Source organism: Dicentrarchus labrax, unplaced genomic scaffold, assembly GCF_905237075.1.
Source record: "Dicentrarchus labrax unplaced genomic scaffold, dlabrax2021, whole genome shotgun sequence".
In the NCBI taxonomy this organism is placed as follows: domain Eukaryota; kingdom Metazoa; phylum Chordata; class Actinopteri; family Moronidae; genus Dicentrarchus; species Dicentrarchus labrax.
The window spans coordinates 1-17,759 of NW_026136882.1; the positions used below are offsets into that span (position 1 = coordinate 1).

The 17,759-nt window shown below is 38.2% G+C and overlaps 1 protein-coding gene and 1 long non-coding RNA gene across 14 annotated transcripts in view; one reads left to right on the plus strand and one right to left on the minus strand.

Annotated features, from left to right (window-relative positions):
• Positions 1-9,333: 9,333 nt before the first annotated feature.
• LOC127360567 (deoxynucleoside triphosphate triphosphohydrolase SAMHD1-like) overlaps positions 9,334-17,759 on the minus strand; it is a 70,375-nt gene continuing 61,949 nt past the window's right edge. For all 13 annotated transcript variants that reach the window (XM_051394990.1, XM_051394988.1, XM_051394986.1 and 10 more), the window contains 5 exons: positions 13,354-13,437; positions 11,109-11,186; positions 10,869-10,964; positions 10,621-10,770; positions 9,334-10,221 (listed from right to left, as the gene is read on the minus strand). In XM_051394990.1, the coding sequence (XP_051250950.1) occupies positions 10,180-10,221; positions 10,621-10,770; positions 10,869-10,964; positions 11,109-11,186; positions 13,354-13,437 (450 nt within the window). In that variant the 3' untranslated portion in view covers positions 9,334-10,179. The remainder of the gene's footprint in view (positions 10,222-10,620; positions 10,771-10,868; positions 10,965-11,108; positions 11,187-13,353; positions 13,438-17,759) is intronic.
• LOC127360573 (uncharacterized) lies at positions 11,112-14,929 on the plus strand. Its single transcript, XR_007883819.1, has 2 exons — positions 11,112-11,218; positions 13,480-14,929. It is a non-coding gene; the product is annotated as an uncharacterized LOC127360573 (long non-coding RNA).

Sequence of the window (17,759 nt, forward strand, 5' to 3'; positions counted from 1 at the left end):
CTCTGAAAATGTAAAGAAGATTGGGATGGCTGATTGGATATACAAAGCCAACTCTCCCAATGACATTTTGCTTTATTCATCGAACCCCTGACCTTTGCAGAATGGAAGTGACATTATGGGTATCAAACAGATGTCTCCATTTTTTATTTATTGCTGACTATGAGAAGGTGTTTGATAAAGTAAGACACAAGTAAGGGATTAGCATCTGGGCAGAACTACTGCCCTTGGACTGAAAGTCAAATAATTTGCATTGCCTAATTTGTTTTTTGTGAGGAAATGTGATGGCCATGTACAGTGCTGTGAAAAAGTATTTGCCCCCTTCCTGATTCCTTATTTGTTTGCATATTTGTCACACTTAAAAGTTTCAGATCATCAAACAATTTTTTATGAGACAAAGATAACCTGAGTAAATACAAAATGCAGTTTTTAAATAATGATTTTATTTATTAATGGGAAAAAAGCTATCCAACCCACCTGGCCCTATGTGAAAAGTAACCCTAATAACTGGTTGTGCCACCCTCGGCAGCAACAACTGCAATGAAGCGATCGCGATAACTGGCAATGAGTCTTTCACATCACATCACAGAAAAATAAACCTGATGAGATTAAAAGGCAATAAATGATTTCCATGAAAATGGTGAATTAAATTTAGAAGCTATTGCATGAATCTATCCCTAAAAGCATCTTGAATAAAAACTAATTTATTATAACAATCTATGGAGAACAAGCCAGAACATTTTTACTGTGCACTCATTCTTTGACAGCAAACCGCTTACCTTTTTTCAATTAAAACTGCACCATGCTGATTAGCTATTTAAAGACATATTAGTGAATTTCTCTCCCTTTTTTAGAGGCATTGGAACAAGCTGTCAGAAAAGGTTAGCAAAAGCAAAGATTACTAAATGTATTTAAAAATTAATTTTACAGAACAAAGGCCTTGCTGCTTTCCCACATACAACCTGTTCCTCATGGGAAGAAAAAAAACTTAATAGTGGAAACAAAATGTTCAGAACAATTTACAAAAGAAAAACTGATTTATACTCCAAGATCTTTCAACTCAAGATATTTTATAAAATCACTACTACTATACAACAACCTGATATTGCACAATCATCATTATGTAGATTCTGTACTGAAGAAGATGAGGACCAGTTCTTTATTTTTCCATTGTCCATATGTTGTAAGTTTGTGGATTAATATTCAAAATTGGTTAAAGCCAATTATTTCTAATTCACACCTGTAAACATTATTGTGGAGGTTCTGGATGAAATTTCTTTTTTTCTCAGTTAAGTAAAACAATTGTGGGAGAGAAACAGGATTTGGGGGTAATAAAATAGATGTGCCCCTGGTCAAAAGGTTGAGTTTATGATAGGAAGAGCCAGGGGGAAGTCACACATCAAAGGACCATTTGGTGAGAGAGACCTGGATTTACAGGAGTAACATTTGCAAGACACACAGGGGGTTTCATTGTTTGTGATGTAATGAGATGCACTGAAATGTATATAAGGGAGAGCATTTTGGAAGTCGGGAGAGAACATCCATGACGTGACCTTCTCTCCATGCAGCATGAGTTAAAGTGACTTGTTTCAAAACAGTACCGGACTGTTTGTGGGCTAAGAGTAAATTAGATTTTGGGGATATAAAGGGAGCAACCCCTGTTAGAGTACAGGCTAAATCTACTTTTAGACCATGTAAAAGACAATATCCGCTTAGTCCAGAAGCTGTTGCGGGCATTGCTCCGGTCATTCAGGCGCTAATAGATCAGGATGCCATTGTGGAATGCCCTAACACACCATGCAACTCCCCCATCTTACCTGTTAAGAAACCAAATGGGTCCTGGAGACCAGTTCAAGATCTTAGGGGTATAAATGAAGCTGTGCAACATTTGGCACCGACTGTACCCAATGTTACAACATTAATGTCACAAGTGCCATCAGGGGCTTGTTGGTTTACAGTAATTGATTTGGCTAATGCATATTTCAGTATTCCTGTTCATCCTGACTCACAGTTCTGGTTTGCTTTCACCTTCAATGGCAAGAGGTATACGTGGACGAGAATGCCACAGGGTTATGCTTCAAGTCCAACATTGTTTTCTATAACTGTAGCTGAAAACCTGTCACATTGGCAGCCGCCATGTGGAAGTACGCTTGTGCAGTATGTGGATGATTTGCTTGTATGTTCAGCTACAAGGGAGGATTGCCAAAGGGATACAGTGTCATTGTTCTGTTTTCTTGCAGATAATGGTCATAAAGTTTCTAAGGATAAGGTGCAGTTAGTGTCGCAATCAGTGCGTTATCTGGGTCATATAATTACACCAGAGGGTCGCAAATTAGGTCCGGACCGCATTCAAGCTATTTTGGATGTCCCAAAACCAACAACAAAAGAACTAATGATGTCATTCTTAGGTTTAGTAGGCTATTGCCGTCCATGGATTCAAAATTTTGCGGAGATCTCCCAACCCCTGTGTGACATCACTCACGGGGGTAAACACCTGGCCATGACTGACTGTGTGACTTGGACTTCTGAGGCAGAAAAAGCCTTCACTGACTTAAAACAGACTTTATCTAGTCCTCCTTGTTTAGGACTCCCAGTATGCATTCAATGTGTGCCATAATTTCCATACTTTGTGGAAAAATCGAGGGTTTCTTACTTCAACAGGAAAGCCTATTGCTCATCGCACTCTCATCATTAACTTGTTGTCTGCATTGCTACTGCCTGTCTCTGTTGCAGTATGCAAATGCCAGGCACACACAGGAGCGACTGATCCGGTGGCACAGGGAAATGCATCTGCTGATGAAGCAGCAAAGGCTGCTGCTCTTTCGCCTGTCTCCCCTATTTTGCAAATGCCCCTTTCTGTCCAGGATGATGTTTTTTCCCTTAATGATGTCTCTTTGCTTCAAGCAGGAGCTGACGCTGGGGAGAACGCCCTCTGGAAAAGGAAAGGGTGCACTAAACTCATGTCCGGAGTATGGGTAAACCCCAATGGGTTCCCAGTACTGCCGAAATCTATATTCCCTTTCTTGGCAAAATTGACCCATGGGCCAGATCATGTGTCAAAAGGGGGGATGTTAGATATTGTAAATAAATTTTGGTATGCACCAGGGTTTTCTACTTTTGCTGAAAACTTTTGTAAAAAATGTGTTATTTGTGCTACGAACAATGTAGGAAGAGGAATTTCACTACCTCTATCAGCCCATCCTAAACCTGAAGGACCATTTGAACACATGATGATGGACTTTATTGAGCTCACTCCATGCAGGGGATATAAGTATTGCCTTGTAATAGTGGATATGTTTTCAAAGTGGATTGAATGTTTCCCATGTAGACAGGCAACTGCTGTCTCAGTAGCAAAGGCGTTGCTAAGGGAAATAATTCCAAGGTGGGGACTTCCATCAAAACTAAGTAGTGATAATGGTCCTCATTTTGTGAATCGTATCATTCAAAGTTTATCAGAAAGCATCCAGGTGAACCTCAAAACACACTGTGCTTACCATCCAGCTAGTGGAGGTGCAGTGGAAAGGGCTAATCAGACCATAAAAACAAAGTTAACCAAGTTAATGGCTGAAACAAAGTTGTCATGGGTTGAGGTACTGCCTTTAGCCTTAATGTTTATGAGAGGCCGCCCACACAAGACAACTGGCCTATCACCACATGAAGTAATCACTGGCCGTCCCATGAGAATGACTAACACTCCTTTCCCTCAAAATAGGTTAACTCTGACTGGGATGGATGACGAAATGATAACATACTGTTGTGCACTTAACCATGTTCTTAAGCTTATCTTTCCTAAGGTAAAAGCTGCCCTCCCTGATTCTGCATCTGACCAACTGCACAACATCCAGCCAGGAGACTGGGTAGTGGTAAAGGATCTGAGGAGGAAACACTGGCATCAACCCCGGTGGAGAGGACCATATCAAGTGCTGTTGACAACACCAACCGCTGTCCGGATAGCTGAGAGGGACACGTGGATCCATGCATCCCAGTGCAAAATTTTCCCTGATAAGGAGACAACCTCACGTTTGGGAAATTATTAGAGTTGTGGCTACAATTCTCACCATGAGCGTGATGGCTGTTGCTTGGTCATCATTCCAGCAACAAGATGAGAGCTGGCAACAAATGGGGTCCAAAAGGTCCCATAAATCAACAACTATACAGGACTCAGAGGGTAGAAGTGGCATTGGCATGTCACCTACGCAGGATCGGGAGATCCCAGAAGAAGATGACATCCTCAAGATAAAACAACAGATGTGCACTCACATGTATGCGAGCCTTCCTGTACAGATGGATAGGGGGGTAATTGGAGGAGGAATTACACCAGTCTATGTGAAAATACCTTTGGAACAAAGTAATGATAATGAAGAATGTTGTACCATAGCAGATTGGGCCCCAGGAAATCCATACAGTGAAAGTGATGAAGATGAAGTATTGGTATAGTCAGAGTGATATAATGTGTTTTTGATTTTTCTTTTTGTTTCTTTTGTATTGTTCAAGGTTAAAAAAATGTTTCATATTAACTTGTAATTTTAATCATTAGTAATCTTGTTAAAATGTTTAAAGGAAATATTGTGTCTAGTTGACACGTTGTGTCAAAAGGAGGGAATGTGGGAGAGAAACAGGATTTGGGGGTAATAAAATAGATGTGCCCCTGGTCAAAAGGTTGAGTTTATGATAGGAAGAGCCAGGGGGAAGTCACACATCAAAGGACCATTTGGTGAGAGAGACCTGGATTTACAGGAGTAACATTTGCAAGACACACAGGGGGTTTCATTGTTTGTGATGTAATGAGATGCACTGAAATGTATATAAGGGAGAGCATTTTGGAAGTCGGGAGAGAACATCCATGACGTGACCTTCTCTCCATGCAGCATGAGTTAAAGTGACTTGATTATCACACCGGCTTGAAAGTTCTTCAGAGACTTAGCACCTCTCTACTTGGGGAAGAATTTCCACGACACAATTATTCCTTTAGATAAAATAATTATATTTAAAGCTCAAAAAAAAATGGTCATTAAGCATTGCAAATAATACAGCATGATATGAAATGGGAAATATTTTGCTCCAGTGAACAGTGGGACTATACATAAGAGATATAAGATAAGATCTTTATTGATCCCAGTAGGAGAAATTCAAATTAGACACAGCAACATAGGGGAATGTAGTGCAAAGAGTACAGAAGTGTACAAGTACACTACAAGAATCACAACATAAGAATATTATAAAATATAATAGAAAGTATAAGACTGTAAATGAAAAATATATACACTATATGCAATATGCAGTAAAATGGTGTACAAAATATTTTGAGCAGCTTTTGACAAAAAAACTAAACTGTACATGTGCAACATAAATATATTTTTTTAATCCACATAACCTGTCATATGTATATTTTAGTTCCCTAAATGTATTGGTAATGTCTATCGAATTATTTAAATCATTTAATGGATCATATTAACCTTTGTTTTGCATATACACTTAATATTAATTAAAAACAAAAAAAGTTTTTTCAGTTTTTCGGAAACAGGGTTGGAATTGTTTTTCAACCAATTCACAATGATTTGTCAGAAACCATTAGGCCATTTGTAAAATTGTCCTCTTCACACCTCCTTAGCATGCACACTGAAAGCTAAATAGAGTATATAGTGTCACACATGACAAAACCCAGTCTGTTTGCAAGTTCACGTGCCTAGTTCTTGATAAAGGTGTAATCTTTTCATTTATCCTCCCTAACCCTGCATAGGACCCATAGCTTTGTTCTAAGAGAGTGAGTGGCAGATATATTAAATTATATGCAATTTAGTTTAACTTCTGATTCAAAAATATAGATAAACTAATAGCCACAGTCAGTTAGTGGTATTGGCTCTGCTCAATTTCTTCTCCTTTCTTTTCACCTGCATCTACATCACATCATGCACCAACACGTTTCAATAAATGCTGCTAATGTTTAGGAGTAATTTACCCAACCAATCATAGAGTGGGGGTGAGAGACAGTACAGACAGGTGGGGGGAGAAGTAAAACTGAAAATTAACTTCATTTTGTATTAGTGTATTGCAGTTCTGTATAATCCTTTAATTATTAAAGATTGTATGGAACTATTCTCCATACTCTCAACTTTAGTCACATTTTCAAAGTAGTTTCCTAACACTATAAATTTCATCAGTACTGGAAAATAAATTTTGATCTTTTAATCTATCATTAGAATATCATGTTTGTATAGAGTGAAAAATATCCTTCATGGTGTCTGTATTATCTGTACTGTGTCACAAATATCCAGCATGAGGAATGTGCTTGGTTTAGGAACAGTGGGACGGCGATGTTTTCACAGCGTTAATGGAATGAAACCAAGTACATTTTTGGGGTACTTGTTCTTTACTTTAGTAAAGTACTGGCACATTTCCTACACTCTCTGTTGCTCACAGCTCCCTGGCAAACCCATCGACAACATCAGAGGTTGTATCTTCATCTAACAGACATTTTTGATGTTACATAATTTTGTTGATACTGATCAGGGCAGGAGAGTTTGAACAATACCTGGCTTTTATGTTTCCACCACACCCATCTAACTACTGCCCTCGGACTGAAAGTCAAATTTGCAATGCTTAATTTGTTTATGAGGAAATGCGATGGCCTTCTAAATTTGGTTTGCTGACACAATTTTGTTTACAATACAGAAAGTTCTTTTACACTATGAAAAGTAAAGAAGGCACTGGGAACATAAATAAGATTGGGGAGTGAATTTCTCAGTTTACGACAGGCCTGCAACAACTCACAGAGCATGAACACTGATGGTTGAGACTTAAGTAAGTAAGTAAGCCAGTTTAGTACATTACAACTTGCTTACACCCCCTTTCTTCAGACAACATCTCACAATCTCTGGTCTCCATCCATTGTGTACCATATTGTCAATTGTTACCATAATATTTTCAGCCAAACTTGACAATGTACTTTTATAAGTTAAGCTATTATCATTTGTCAGTCAACACAAGATGTAATAGTACTTTAACAGAAAATGTATGTGAAATATTTGTATATTTGGCCTGCCTTCCCTGCAAAAGTCGATATTAACCAACAATATCAATAACAGCCATAGAAATACATTTTACCTTATGCACAGTTTTATTTTAACACTGAATTTAAACATTTATTACAGTTTTTACCATTGCTTATACACTTGCAGACCGGGGACAGGGTCATGGACGCCCAAGGCTCGTGGATGCACGTGGGGAGTGAATGCTGGCCTGTGTGGTCCGATCTAACAGATGAGCTACTGTAGTTCAAATTGCTGAAAAAGTTAATGCTGATTCTAATAGAAAGATGTCAGAACACACAGTGGATCCCCAGTTTGTTGGAATGGGTCTGCATAACATTATGACCACCAGGGTGCCCATATGTCATAATGTTATGGCTGATCGGTATATGGGTACTTTTGCTCAACTACACCAAATGGCCACAAGATGACACTGTTGTTCAATTCTTTCAGTTCAGTTTGCTTGACAGTAAATTGCATGTGTTCTACTTCACCATATGTTTAACTAAGTACTCATTCCTCTTTTGTTGTAATTTTTGTACTTAATCTAGATGGAAATTTCAAAACCACCTATGAGAAAACATGGGTAATGTACAATCATCTCAAAGATTTACTCCATCTATGATGATGAAGTTGTCCCACCTTTGGTGTGTTTTGTATCCCAACAAAGGAGGTTGAACATCTTCAGTGTTATTCTAAATGGCACTTTGAGTGTTGGGTTTTGAGTTGTAGCAATACATTCTTATATTATTTCTTAGTTATGAATGTGAAAGCCGGCCCGGGCATAAATGTTAAGGCTGTGGGCGCCGCGATGGGGAGAAAAAAACAAAAGCAACTTTCACTATTTTTATACTAAATAGTTGGTTATTATTTATAAAAGCCCCCATAAATTTAACTGCATAGCAAAGCCTATTAAACAATAATAAGACTTTATTTAGCCCCCCGCCCCCCCTCCTCCTCTGACTGATTAGACTCTACCTGCTCTCTGAGAGATGGTTGACCCAGAAAACATTAACAATGTCAAATGACCAAAACTTTCTGGTGCCCAGGGGAAAAAAGAAAAGAAGAGGAGGAAAAACGCAACAAAGACAGAGGTAGCGTAAAGATAATGTAATGAAATGATTTTGTCTGTTGCAAAAAAGTAATACTCCCACCTTATATTTCTCAGGGACATTTGTAAAGATTAGATCTATTCAGCAGGTGTTTTACATTTGTCTACATTTTTATTTGTATTTATTATTGGTTAGCTAACGTTTGCTCTGCTGGTAACAGTCAAATGCTATTACCTTCACACACCTTTATTTATTAGAGTTGTAAGCCTTGTTGTTTGTTGTGTTACAGTTCAGTATTGTTTAAAGTGTGTTTATAGTGTTACACTTTACATCCATGTTAAAGTGCACTTCATTAATGTTAATACATTCCCATATGTTATATTATACTGCAGTTTACTGCTTCTTTGCATTCTGCTAATCAGCATTTCACTGTAATGACAATGACAATAAATCTAATCTAATTTGCATATCAGAAAAAAATGCACTGTATATCATTCATGCACAGTACAGTGAAAGTAATGCATCCCTTAGGTTTTTCAGTTTTATTATTTAATTTTATTCTTGGAATCATTTCCTTTATTATTAGACTGCAACACCCAACGGTGTCACTTACTCCTCTTCTCTCTTCAGATGCGCTGTTGAAATATCTAAATCCACCTCCTGCAAATCCTGGGCTGTCTACAGTCATCACCGCTTCAACAGCATCAAGTGATCCTCCTGTCACCTCCACCTCAGGTTTATCACTTGTTTTTATTTTGTAGGTAGTTAAATTTTATACTTTGTGTAGGCTCTTTATATGACATTTATTGTATTATTTATTTCTAATTTATTATTTTCTTGTTAACTGTTTTGATTGAGCAACTTGTTTCTCTAAAAATAAAATAAAATGTCAAAGAAAGTTATTCAGTTTCTTGCGTGAGTATATGTATGTATATGACTGGCAGTGGAATTTACTGCGATGCAAGGGGGGCGCCACCTAAAATCTTTCCTAGGGCGCCAAATTGGTTAGGGCCGGGCCTGGGTTGGGGATAGCAGCAGCATAACACACGAGAGTGTATGATGTCCTCTAGTGTGTGACAAATTAAACTGCACAAGAGCACACAGCAAAGAGGGGAAAAAAGAGTTTCATTTCAAATAGAGCACAATCTATTATCAACTTTAGGAATAAAGTTTAAAGCTTCTAATTGTCTCTGATAGGTTTCCCTTTAAACCCCCTGTGGTGGCAATTTGTTTAATAAAGCATACAAAGTATGATCTTGTCTTTCTGTAAGGTTTTATTCAAGTCATCCATGAATGGTCTCAACGCAACCGTCAAAAAAAGAGCCAGTTTCAAAAGGTAGAATAATTCAAGACAAAAATATGATAAAATATGTCACCAATAAAAGAGATATTTAAAAAGAAATGAAAAAAATCAACATTGAAGAAGTAAAGATAAATTCTGTGGTTCAAGAAAGATACAGCCAATCGTTGGAACCACAACCACCACCAGAAACTACCTCAAATCAAACATCACTCAAAGTCATAATAATATCTAATCAAATTTCCACATGAAGTCACGTGATTAACATCAAAACCAAAATATTTGAAATCCCTTAACCACAAATTAAACTTTAAATGACAAACTCCATTATATATGTTGGCAAGTGCTTTGCAGCTTGCCCCAATCATAAGGAATACACAGAATACATGAAGACGCATAAATTAATAAATCAGTGAAACGTACTGTGTACATATTCAGTTTCACACAAAGATATTTTAAGTAACCATGATTGATTGTTCACAACAGAGTAATAGTATGTTTCTGGTATGTTTTTAGTAACAACATGCTATTAAGAAGTGATTCAGTTTAAAATCAGACACGTACAGCTCTAGATTATGAAAGGAGTCTAAAATCAAACTGAACCACAGATACATGTATAATATTGATCAGGCCTCTAAAAGACCAGAGTACAGGGCCTGAATATACAAATGCTTCTTCATTTATAAAGAAGAGAGAGACGGTGTCAATAACTACTCTGTGCTCATTAACATACTCACCTTATATAATATTTAAATCATTTTCAATCATGAACCAATGAGTACCAGGGAGTGTTTGCTTGTTTTCAGTTTTGATGTCCATCTTCCAAAAGCTCAGATTGATTTTCCTGCATAGACAAGTGCATCGATATTACCAAGAGCAGTGCAGTTCAGAGTGAGAGATGCATAACTGAAGTTGGGCAACTATTTTGATAAACAATTATAATTATAATTAAAAGTCATTTTTCAAGCAAAAATGTTGCCTATATCCAGCTTTGCTGTTTTTCTGTCTAATGTTTAAGTAAATTAATAATATTGGAGTTTTCTGACTGCTTTTATAAGACATCCCCTTGGGCTTAAGGAAATTGTTACATCTATAAACCAAACTATATTTGTCAATTAATCAAGAAAATATTTGGTATATTAAACAATAATGAAAGTAATCAGTGGCTACAGCCCTAGGCTACACAAACTCCCACATAATATCTACAATATCATATATTTAACAGCTTATTTATGAAGATTACCTGATACTCTGGAAAGCCCTTTGCCTTGCACCACTTTTTAAACTTTTTCTTGTCAGTCTTCGGATCAGCCTTCGGATCAGCCTTCTTACAGACAAACCTGACCAGCTGCTCAGAAAAGCACGTTGGGCGAATCCTGGACACCTGACAACGCTGAAAGCAGCATACATTTCAGAATAATGACAACAGAGGGATATAATGCAAAGGAAGACTAAAATTAAAACTGTTGTCATCATTGTTTTAGTTCTGACCTTCCTCTTGATTGCGCGGGTAGTGTCACGCTTGGTGTAGAAATATAAGTGATCAATGGGGTCCTCGCGTTTCTTCCCATAGTCCATTTTAATGGTCTAACAGAGAAATGTGGGAAAGAAGCTTGTTTTCATATTCTCAAATAAAATTATGCTAAAATGGAGGAAGTCAACATCTTACAAATCAATTGATAATTAAGATAAACATTTAAAGAAAAGTGAAGTTTTAGACTGAAAACTCACCGTAATGTCAAAGTCATCTTCGGTCAGCCCGCCACCGAGAGTTTCAGCCAATTCCCTTTTCCAAGCAGGAAATATTTCCTAGGAAGGGAGGAGAAGTGGTAGGACAAGAGGTTTGAGATTTATTGCATCTTAACAACACACTTTAGGACTACATCTGCATTAAGCAGTTACATTTAAATCTTTGTTTTTCGGTTTTGGCTCTTTGTCCACACTAAAACAGAATTCATGGAGCTATTCTAAAACTTTCTACAGAGTGTTTAAATCTTGTAGTGTGTGTGAGGAAAATCTGTGCAGTTTTATTCAGTCAGGGAGTTTGTGTGCGTGTGTGTGTGTGTGTGTGTGTGCGTGTGTGTGTGTTAGTAAAGTTAAGAAAATGTTTTTGTTGCCTCCTAAGTTTTTTGACCATTTCAATGGTCTAACAGACTCCGGTTTTTCGGGCAGAAATGTGACGGAAGAATCGTAAGGCAGGCGGGAGGACAGACAGGAGGACAGACGCTACTCCATGTACAGCTGTGGTATTTTTTTTCCTCATGTAAGTTGCCAAAGACAGTTACAGCAGAGAATGTCTAATAAGGGGAGATGTTCCACTCTCGGTAAACTTCCGGGTTCTGAACTGTTGCAGTTCCACTCTGGCTCCATGTGGGGGCGCTCACAGGATGAGTGCGGAATGAATGGAGGTCTATGGAGCTATACCCTCAAAATCCACTTTTCTCAGGATATAATTTTTTGTCTAGTAATTTGAATGTTGCATTCGAAAGGGGATGCAAAGAAATTACACATTGCTGGGTGTTAGATTTTTTAGAGTCACTTATTTGCTTTTAAAAGTCTTTTAAAATGTCAATGACGTCATACACATCGTACAGCCAGAGATACTGCTTTCTGGCAAGCCTTGAGTCACTTTGTGCTTCCGCGCTCGGCACTTCCTTTTCTCTCGAGGCATCGACAACACAGACATAACGATAGGCAGATAAAAGTACCAGCAACACAAAAAAAAGTTGCTGTGTTAAAAAAAAAAAGAACTTAAGCGAAAAATCCGCCTTAACATTCTGGTCCCGCTTCGGATGCCACGATGCCATCAAGCGGGATCTCTGGTCGTAATCAGTCCTTCACTGACCAATCAGCGTTCATTAGGAGAATGCTAGCGTGTTATGGGCAACAACAACTCGTCCTGTAAGAAATCGAAAGGACATAAGTGCTCCTTCATTCAACTTTCGACCTATAACCCATGTTGAACTTGCAAAAACTACAATCAAATCTGAGATTTCTCAACGAGAATTAGGTGAAAGAGACAAATTTAGCCGTCTAGCTCCATCTACTCCCATTCATTCTGCACTGATGGGCGATCGCCCCCCGTGGAACTCTGGTGGAACTGCAACCAAAATTCGGTACAATGGGACTTAATAGAGAGTGGCCAGGCTCTCCGTAGACGGGCTCTGGTTACAGTTACTACGTTACTGTTGTTTGGTCCTGTAACGTTGCTTTGTGGGACATTTCTTTTTATTAAGTTGAGTGAGAGACCTGTGCAGTTATCACACTGTCTGACCGACACGCCCTCGCTCCACGCCGTCGGCTTATCCCTTCACACTATTTTGGTAGTTTCAAAAAAAAATTTTCATGTGGAAACCCTTACTGCCATTGCTCTCTCTCTCTCTCCCCCCCTCTCTCTCTCTCGTAGTTCACTTTGTTCTTTCAGAATTAATATGCCCTGACCATGAGGTGTGGTACTTTCACATTAGTGGAATGGGGTTCAACTCCCAACAGTGTCCTTGCTAAAAGCCAAATTATATGAAAACACAATAGTTATCAATCTACACATTTCACAACAAACCTAAATGTCCCTGACGTCCCCCCTTCAAACACAACCTCATTTGGCCATCCATGAAAAAGCTACTTAACCTCCCACTTTTCTATAGCAATACATACTTCATACGGGCACTGCACAAGTCTTAACAACACACTGTAGGACTACATCCGCATGAAGCAGTTACAGTCTGGTGTTGTGTGTGTGTGTGTGTGTGTGTGTGTGTGTGTGTGTGTGTGTGTTAGTAAAGTTAAGAAAATGTTTTTGTTGTCTCCTAAGTTTTTTGACCATTTTAATGGTCTAACAGAGAAATGTGGGAGAGAAGTTTGTTTTCCTATTCGCAAATAAAATTATGCTAAAATGGAGGAAGACAACATCTTACAAATCAATTGATAATTAAGATAAACATTTAAAGAAAAGTGAAGTTTTAGACTGAAAACTCACCATAATCTCAAAGTCATGTTCTTTCAACCCGTCATCAAGAAGTTCCATCAATTTTTTTTTCCAACCTGGAGTTTTTCCTTTTTTCTAGGAAGGGAGGAGAAAGGGTGAGAAGTGGGAGGACAAGAGGTTTGAGATTTATTGCATCTTAACAACACACTGTAGGACTACATCTGCATTAAGCATTTACATTTAAATCTTTGTTTTTGGTTTTAGCTCTTTGTCCACACTAAAACAGAATTCATGGTTCTTTTCTAAAACTTTCTACAGAGTATTTAAATCTTGTAGTGTGTGTGAGGAAAATCTGTGCAGTTTTTGTCAGTCAGGGAGTTTGTGTGCGTGTGTGTGTGTGTGTGTGTGTGTGTGTTTGACTAGATCTCATGATCATAAAATTGTGATTGTATGTGCACTGCAGCTTGGAAATAACATGCACATTACCTGTTAAATGGACTACATTTACACTGAACAAAATTAAAAACGCAACACTTTTGTTTTTGCCCCATTCATCATGAGCTGAACTCAAAGATCTAAGACTTTCTCTATGTACACAAAAGTATTTCTCCCAAATATTGTTCACAAATCTGTCAATCTGTGTTAGTGAGCACTTCTCCTTTGCCGAGATAATCCATCCACCTCACAGGTGTGGCATATCAAGATGTTGATCAGACAGCATGGGTATTGCACAGGTGTGCCTTAGGCTGGCCACAATAAAAGGCCACTCGAAAATGCAAAAACAAAAGTGTTGTTTATAATTGTATGCAGTGTACATAGAGCTTTTTGATCGTAACGCAGCTAACAAGAGCTTTCAGATTCAATGTCTTTCTCAAGGTCACTTTGACGTATTGACAGGAGGAGCTGAAGATCAAATCATCCACCCTGCTCTACCTACTGAGCCACAATATTTATGTCATACTCGTTCCAGTACAGGAAAATATTAAATGACAACAATATTGGCTGCATTAAAACAGCATCACAAGGAGTATTTGTCAGCTGGGCTGTCTGTCCAACACATCACCAGGTGTTGGCTGTGATGCGCAATTTTGTTGTTTGCCACCTAAAAAGGAGATGAAGAAGAAGAGATTTTTCCTTTTTTACTGTCTACCTGTGGGCAGAAGTTTCTATGAAATATATGACCTGTATGGGAGTGTGAATGTGAGTCATTTTCACACAAAAAACTGCCAGCTCAGTGTAGATGCAGTAATGGAGTAAGTTTCTTTCTGTGATTTTGCTCACACTGCTATCACATCCTCTAAATTCAAATGGTAAGTAAATGTTAGGGATGTGTTGTAGTCCAAGGGAAATCCAAGCACAATATCCATATAAGCAATGAGAAAAAGATAGAGAAAACAGAAACAAGGAATGTGCACACAAAAGGAGTATAACATCCAACTTCATTATAACAGAGAAATAGATGATGTGACAGACAGTGTAATGCAATAAAGGCACACAACAACATTAGTAGAAACCTCAGTGGGATCCTCAAACAGCGTTTCACCCAGAAACGTGTAGAGGTATCGATTGATGATCCTGCGTAGAATGTCTCTTGCATCCTTCAGCTCCTCGGATGTTGAGTTGAGTATTTGTTCAAACACAGCATCTACAGAGAAACAGATAAACAGAGTGGAAGATCAGTGAATTAAACCAAACCAAAGACATGGTCACAAAATCATTCATAGTGTTTCACAAATTCAAAACTGACATGGTTACCTGAGAGACAGTATAACTGGGACAAGATTACTTTACCTCATTCATTTGTTTTTAAATATGGAATAAATTAAATTAACTTTATTTAAGCATGCTTGTGAAGAGCTGTATCAATCTGGCGTGTACATTTATCATTCATTACAACCTTTACAGCACCCGTTGTCATTTGTCATTTAAAATATGTTTCAATCAGAAACAGATGCCTTCAAAACTTCAGCAAGTTGCTTCTACTCTCAATTGAACATTTGCTGAACTCCACCAAACAGAAACCGTGTAAATGTAAATAAGTGGACACAGAAAGTCTGTCAGGTTTTGGAGTTCTGCACCTGCTTTGTGCATGAGACAATAGTAGGAGCAATACCCAGTTTATGATTTTTAAAAACTTGAGAAAATGTGGAGGAAATGGATTAACCATTGTGTTTATATGCATATTAGCATGATTAGCTATGTCAAATTCTAGGGTAATGTTTACAACTGTCCTGCTCTTTATTAGATTTGATAGCGTTTACATGAGTTTTAAACTCCAACAACTTCAACAAAACTTATTACCTCTTAATGCAATATACCTGTTAGTTTCTCAATAATAAGCTAGGTAGCCTAACTGTTAGTAACTAGGTTTTCATCAAAATATAGCACAGATTTTAACCAAACTTCAGAAAATCAGCTAAATAAAATGTGAATTAATTAATAAAAAAATCGTATTGCGATTGTAATGACATATTTTACAATTGCTTATGATTTTTATTATAAAGATTTACTAAACAAACATGTGTTCTTACAGCTAGAGAATCAGATTTGTCCCAGTGCTATCTACAGACCTGTCAGCTTAGTGTAGGCTTCCATGTCATCAATGGCTGTGGAGAGAGTGAACGTGTTCCCTCCTGAGCCTTCAATCCAGATGTGTCCGTCTGCTTTTAAAAAAGCATCTGTGATCCTGGATAATCATTATTAATCATCATCATTAATCATTATTAATCATGAATCATTTTTAAAAGTGATATGTTTACTTTTAAAAATGAAACGCACAAAATGTCACCACATGTCACCAAACTACCAGAGATGTTATTCTCACTGGAACAATTTTTAATTAATCCTTCCATTTCATTGTAAAACAAAATGACTAAAAACATCACAAGAATACAATGCATCATTCTTCAGAAAAGCTGCTTGAAAAGTAGAAAAAGTAGAGAAGGGTAAGTACTGACATAGTCTGTATGATCTTGTTCACTTTGTGCTGGTAGGCTCTTCTGTGGAGACAGAGCCTGGTGTGGAACATTTCAGACATATTATCCTCCTCCTGTTGAGAGTATTGCCTATAGTTTAGTCGGAACAAATCTGTTTACAGTCTGATAAAAAGCAAGAGTAACATTGTCTGCACCTTGTCTCTAACACAGATGTGCTTCCGGCCATCCACCTCACACACCCTGGCAAACTTTAAGAAGCGATGATAGTCAAAGTTGATCTGGACGCCCAGGTGGTAGCAGTCCCTAAGATAGAACAGAGTGAAGAAAGTTGTCTTATTGTGTCTAATCAGCAAAAGCAACCTGGAGAAAGTTCCAAACAATGTCCTGTGTAACTGACTCCCCTCCCACATCTGGGCAAACGGTCATTACACCTCGTCACTGTTCGGCCTTCTTGTCCTATCTTATTTTACCAGGCCCCCCCTTCTGGACAGAACTTCAGCCTCAAACTCGTGTTATCACAGTCTGTGGGCCATGTAGATGGTGAACCAGACGCACTATTATTAATTTTAATAATCTTATTTATATCTTCCCTATGCCAGAAGACATTAAGTAATTCTGCTCCTCTGACTAACTAAAGGAGTGGTGGGGTGGCCTTTTTATGTCAAATCTTTTATTTGTGTTTCTATTTTACATGCTGTCACTGTGCCCAAATGTTTTTAATTTCTTGCTCTGAAAAAAAAAAAAAAAAAAGATTGGGCCTAATAATATTATTGTTGCAGTTGGGATTTATAGAGCACAGGGTTGAATAGACTGGGAAAAACTCCTTTAAATAATGAGAAGCTTTAGTTAGCCAATCAATGTTAAAATCTCCCAACACTATCATTTTGTAGTTAGTATTTTTTTTTCCAAATAAGGTAATTTATTTATTTCTATGAGGATCTTTTGGAAAGCCTACATCTCTTCTCATCAAATATGATCACTGCAAGTTCCTCCAGTTGGTACCAAGCTGTGAAGATCTGCCTTTTAGTTCCTATTTATTGTAATTGTTCTGGGGAAATAATACATAAAAGTTGTCGGCTCAAAGGGGACCTTAAAATGTGAGCTCGTTCATGTGGTTAACTGGACTTTTATTGTGACGGGTCACTTCCTGTCACTTCCTGTGACCGTAACCTCATGCAGCTTGATGACGCGCGATGTCCAGGTGATAAACCTCCTGATACGGAGTTACTTCTCTTCTCTCTCTTCTCTCTCTTCTCTCTTTTCTCTCGCCGCTCACTCGCTCGCCCACACCGGGTGATACGTTTAGGACCTCGGTGCGGCCCGTCCCACCGCCGACGCACGTCTAAGGATTATAGTACGGCACAAGAGCTTCTTCCTGCGATCCCTGGGCAGCGCACCGCTAACGGGAGTCAACATCTGCAGCTTTAAAGAGAAAGTCGGACTTTACCGGAGCAACGCGACGTTAACGCCAAGTCCTTAACTCTGCAGAGCAACGAGCGAAACGCCTTTTTCTTGCTACCT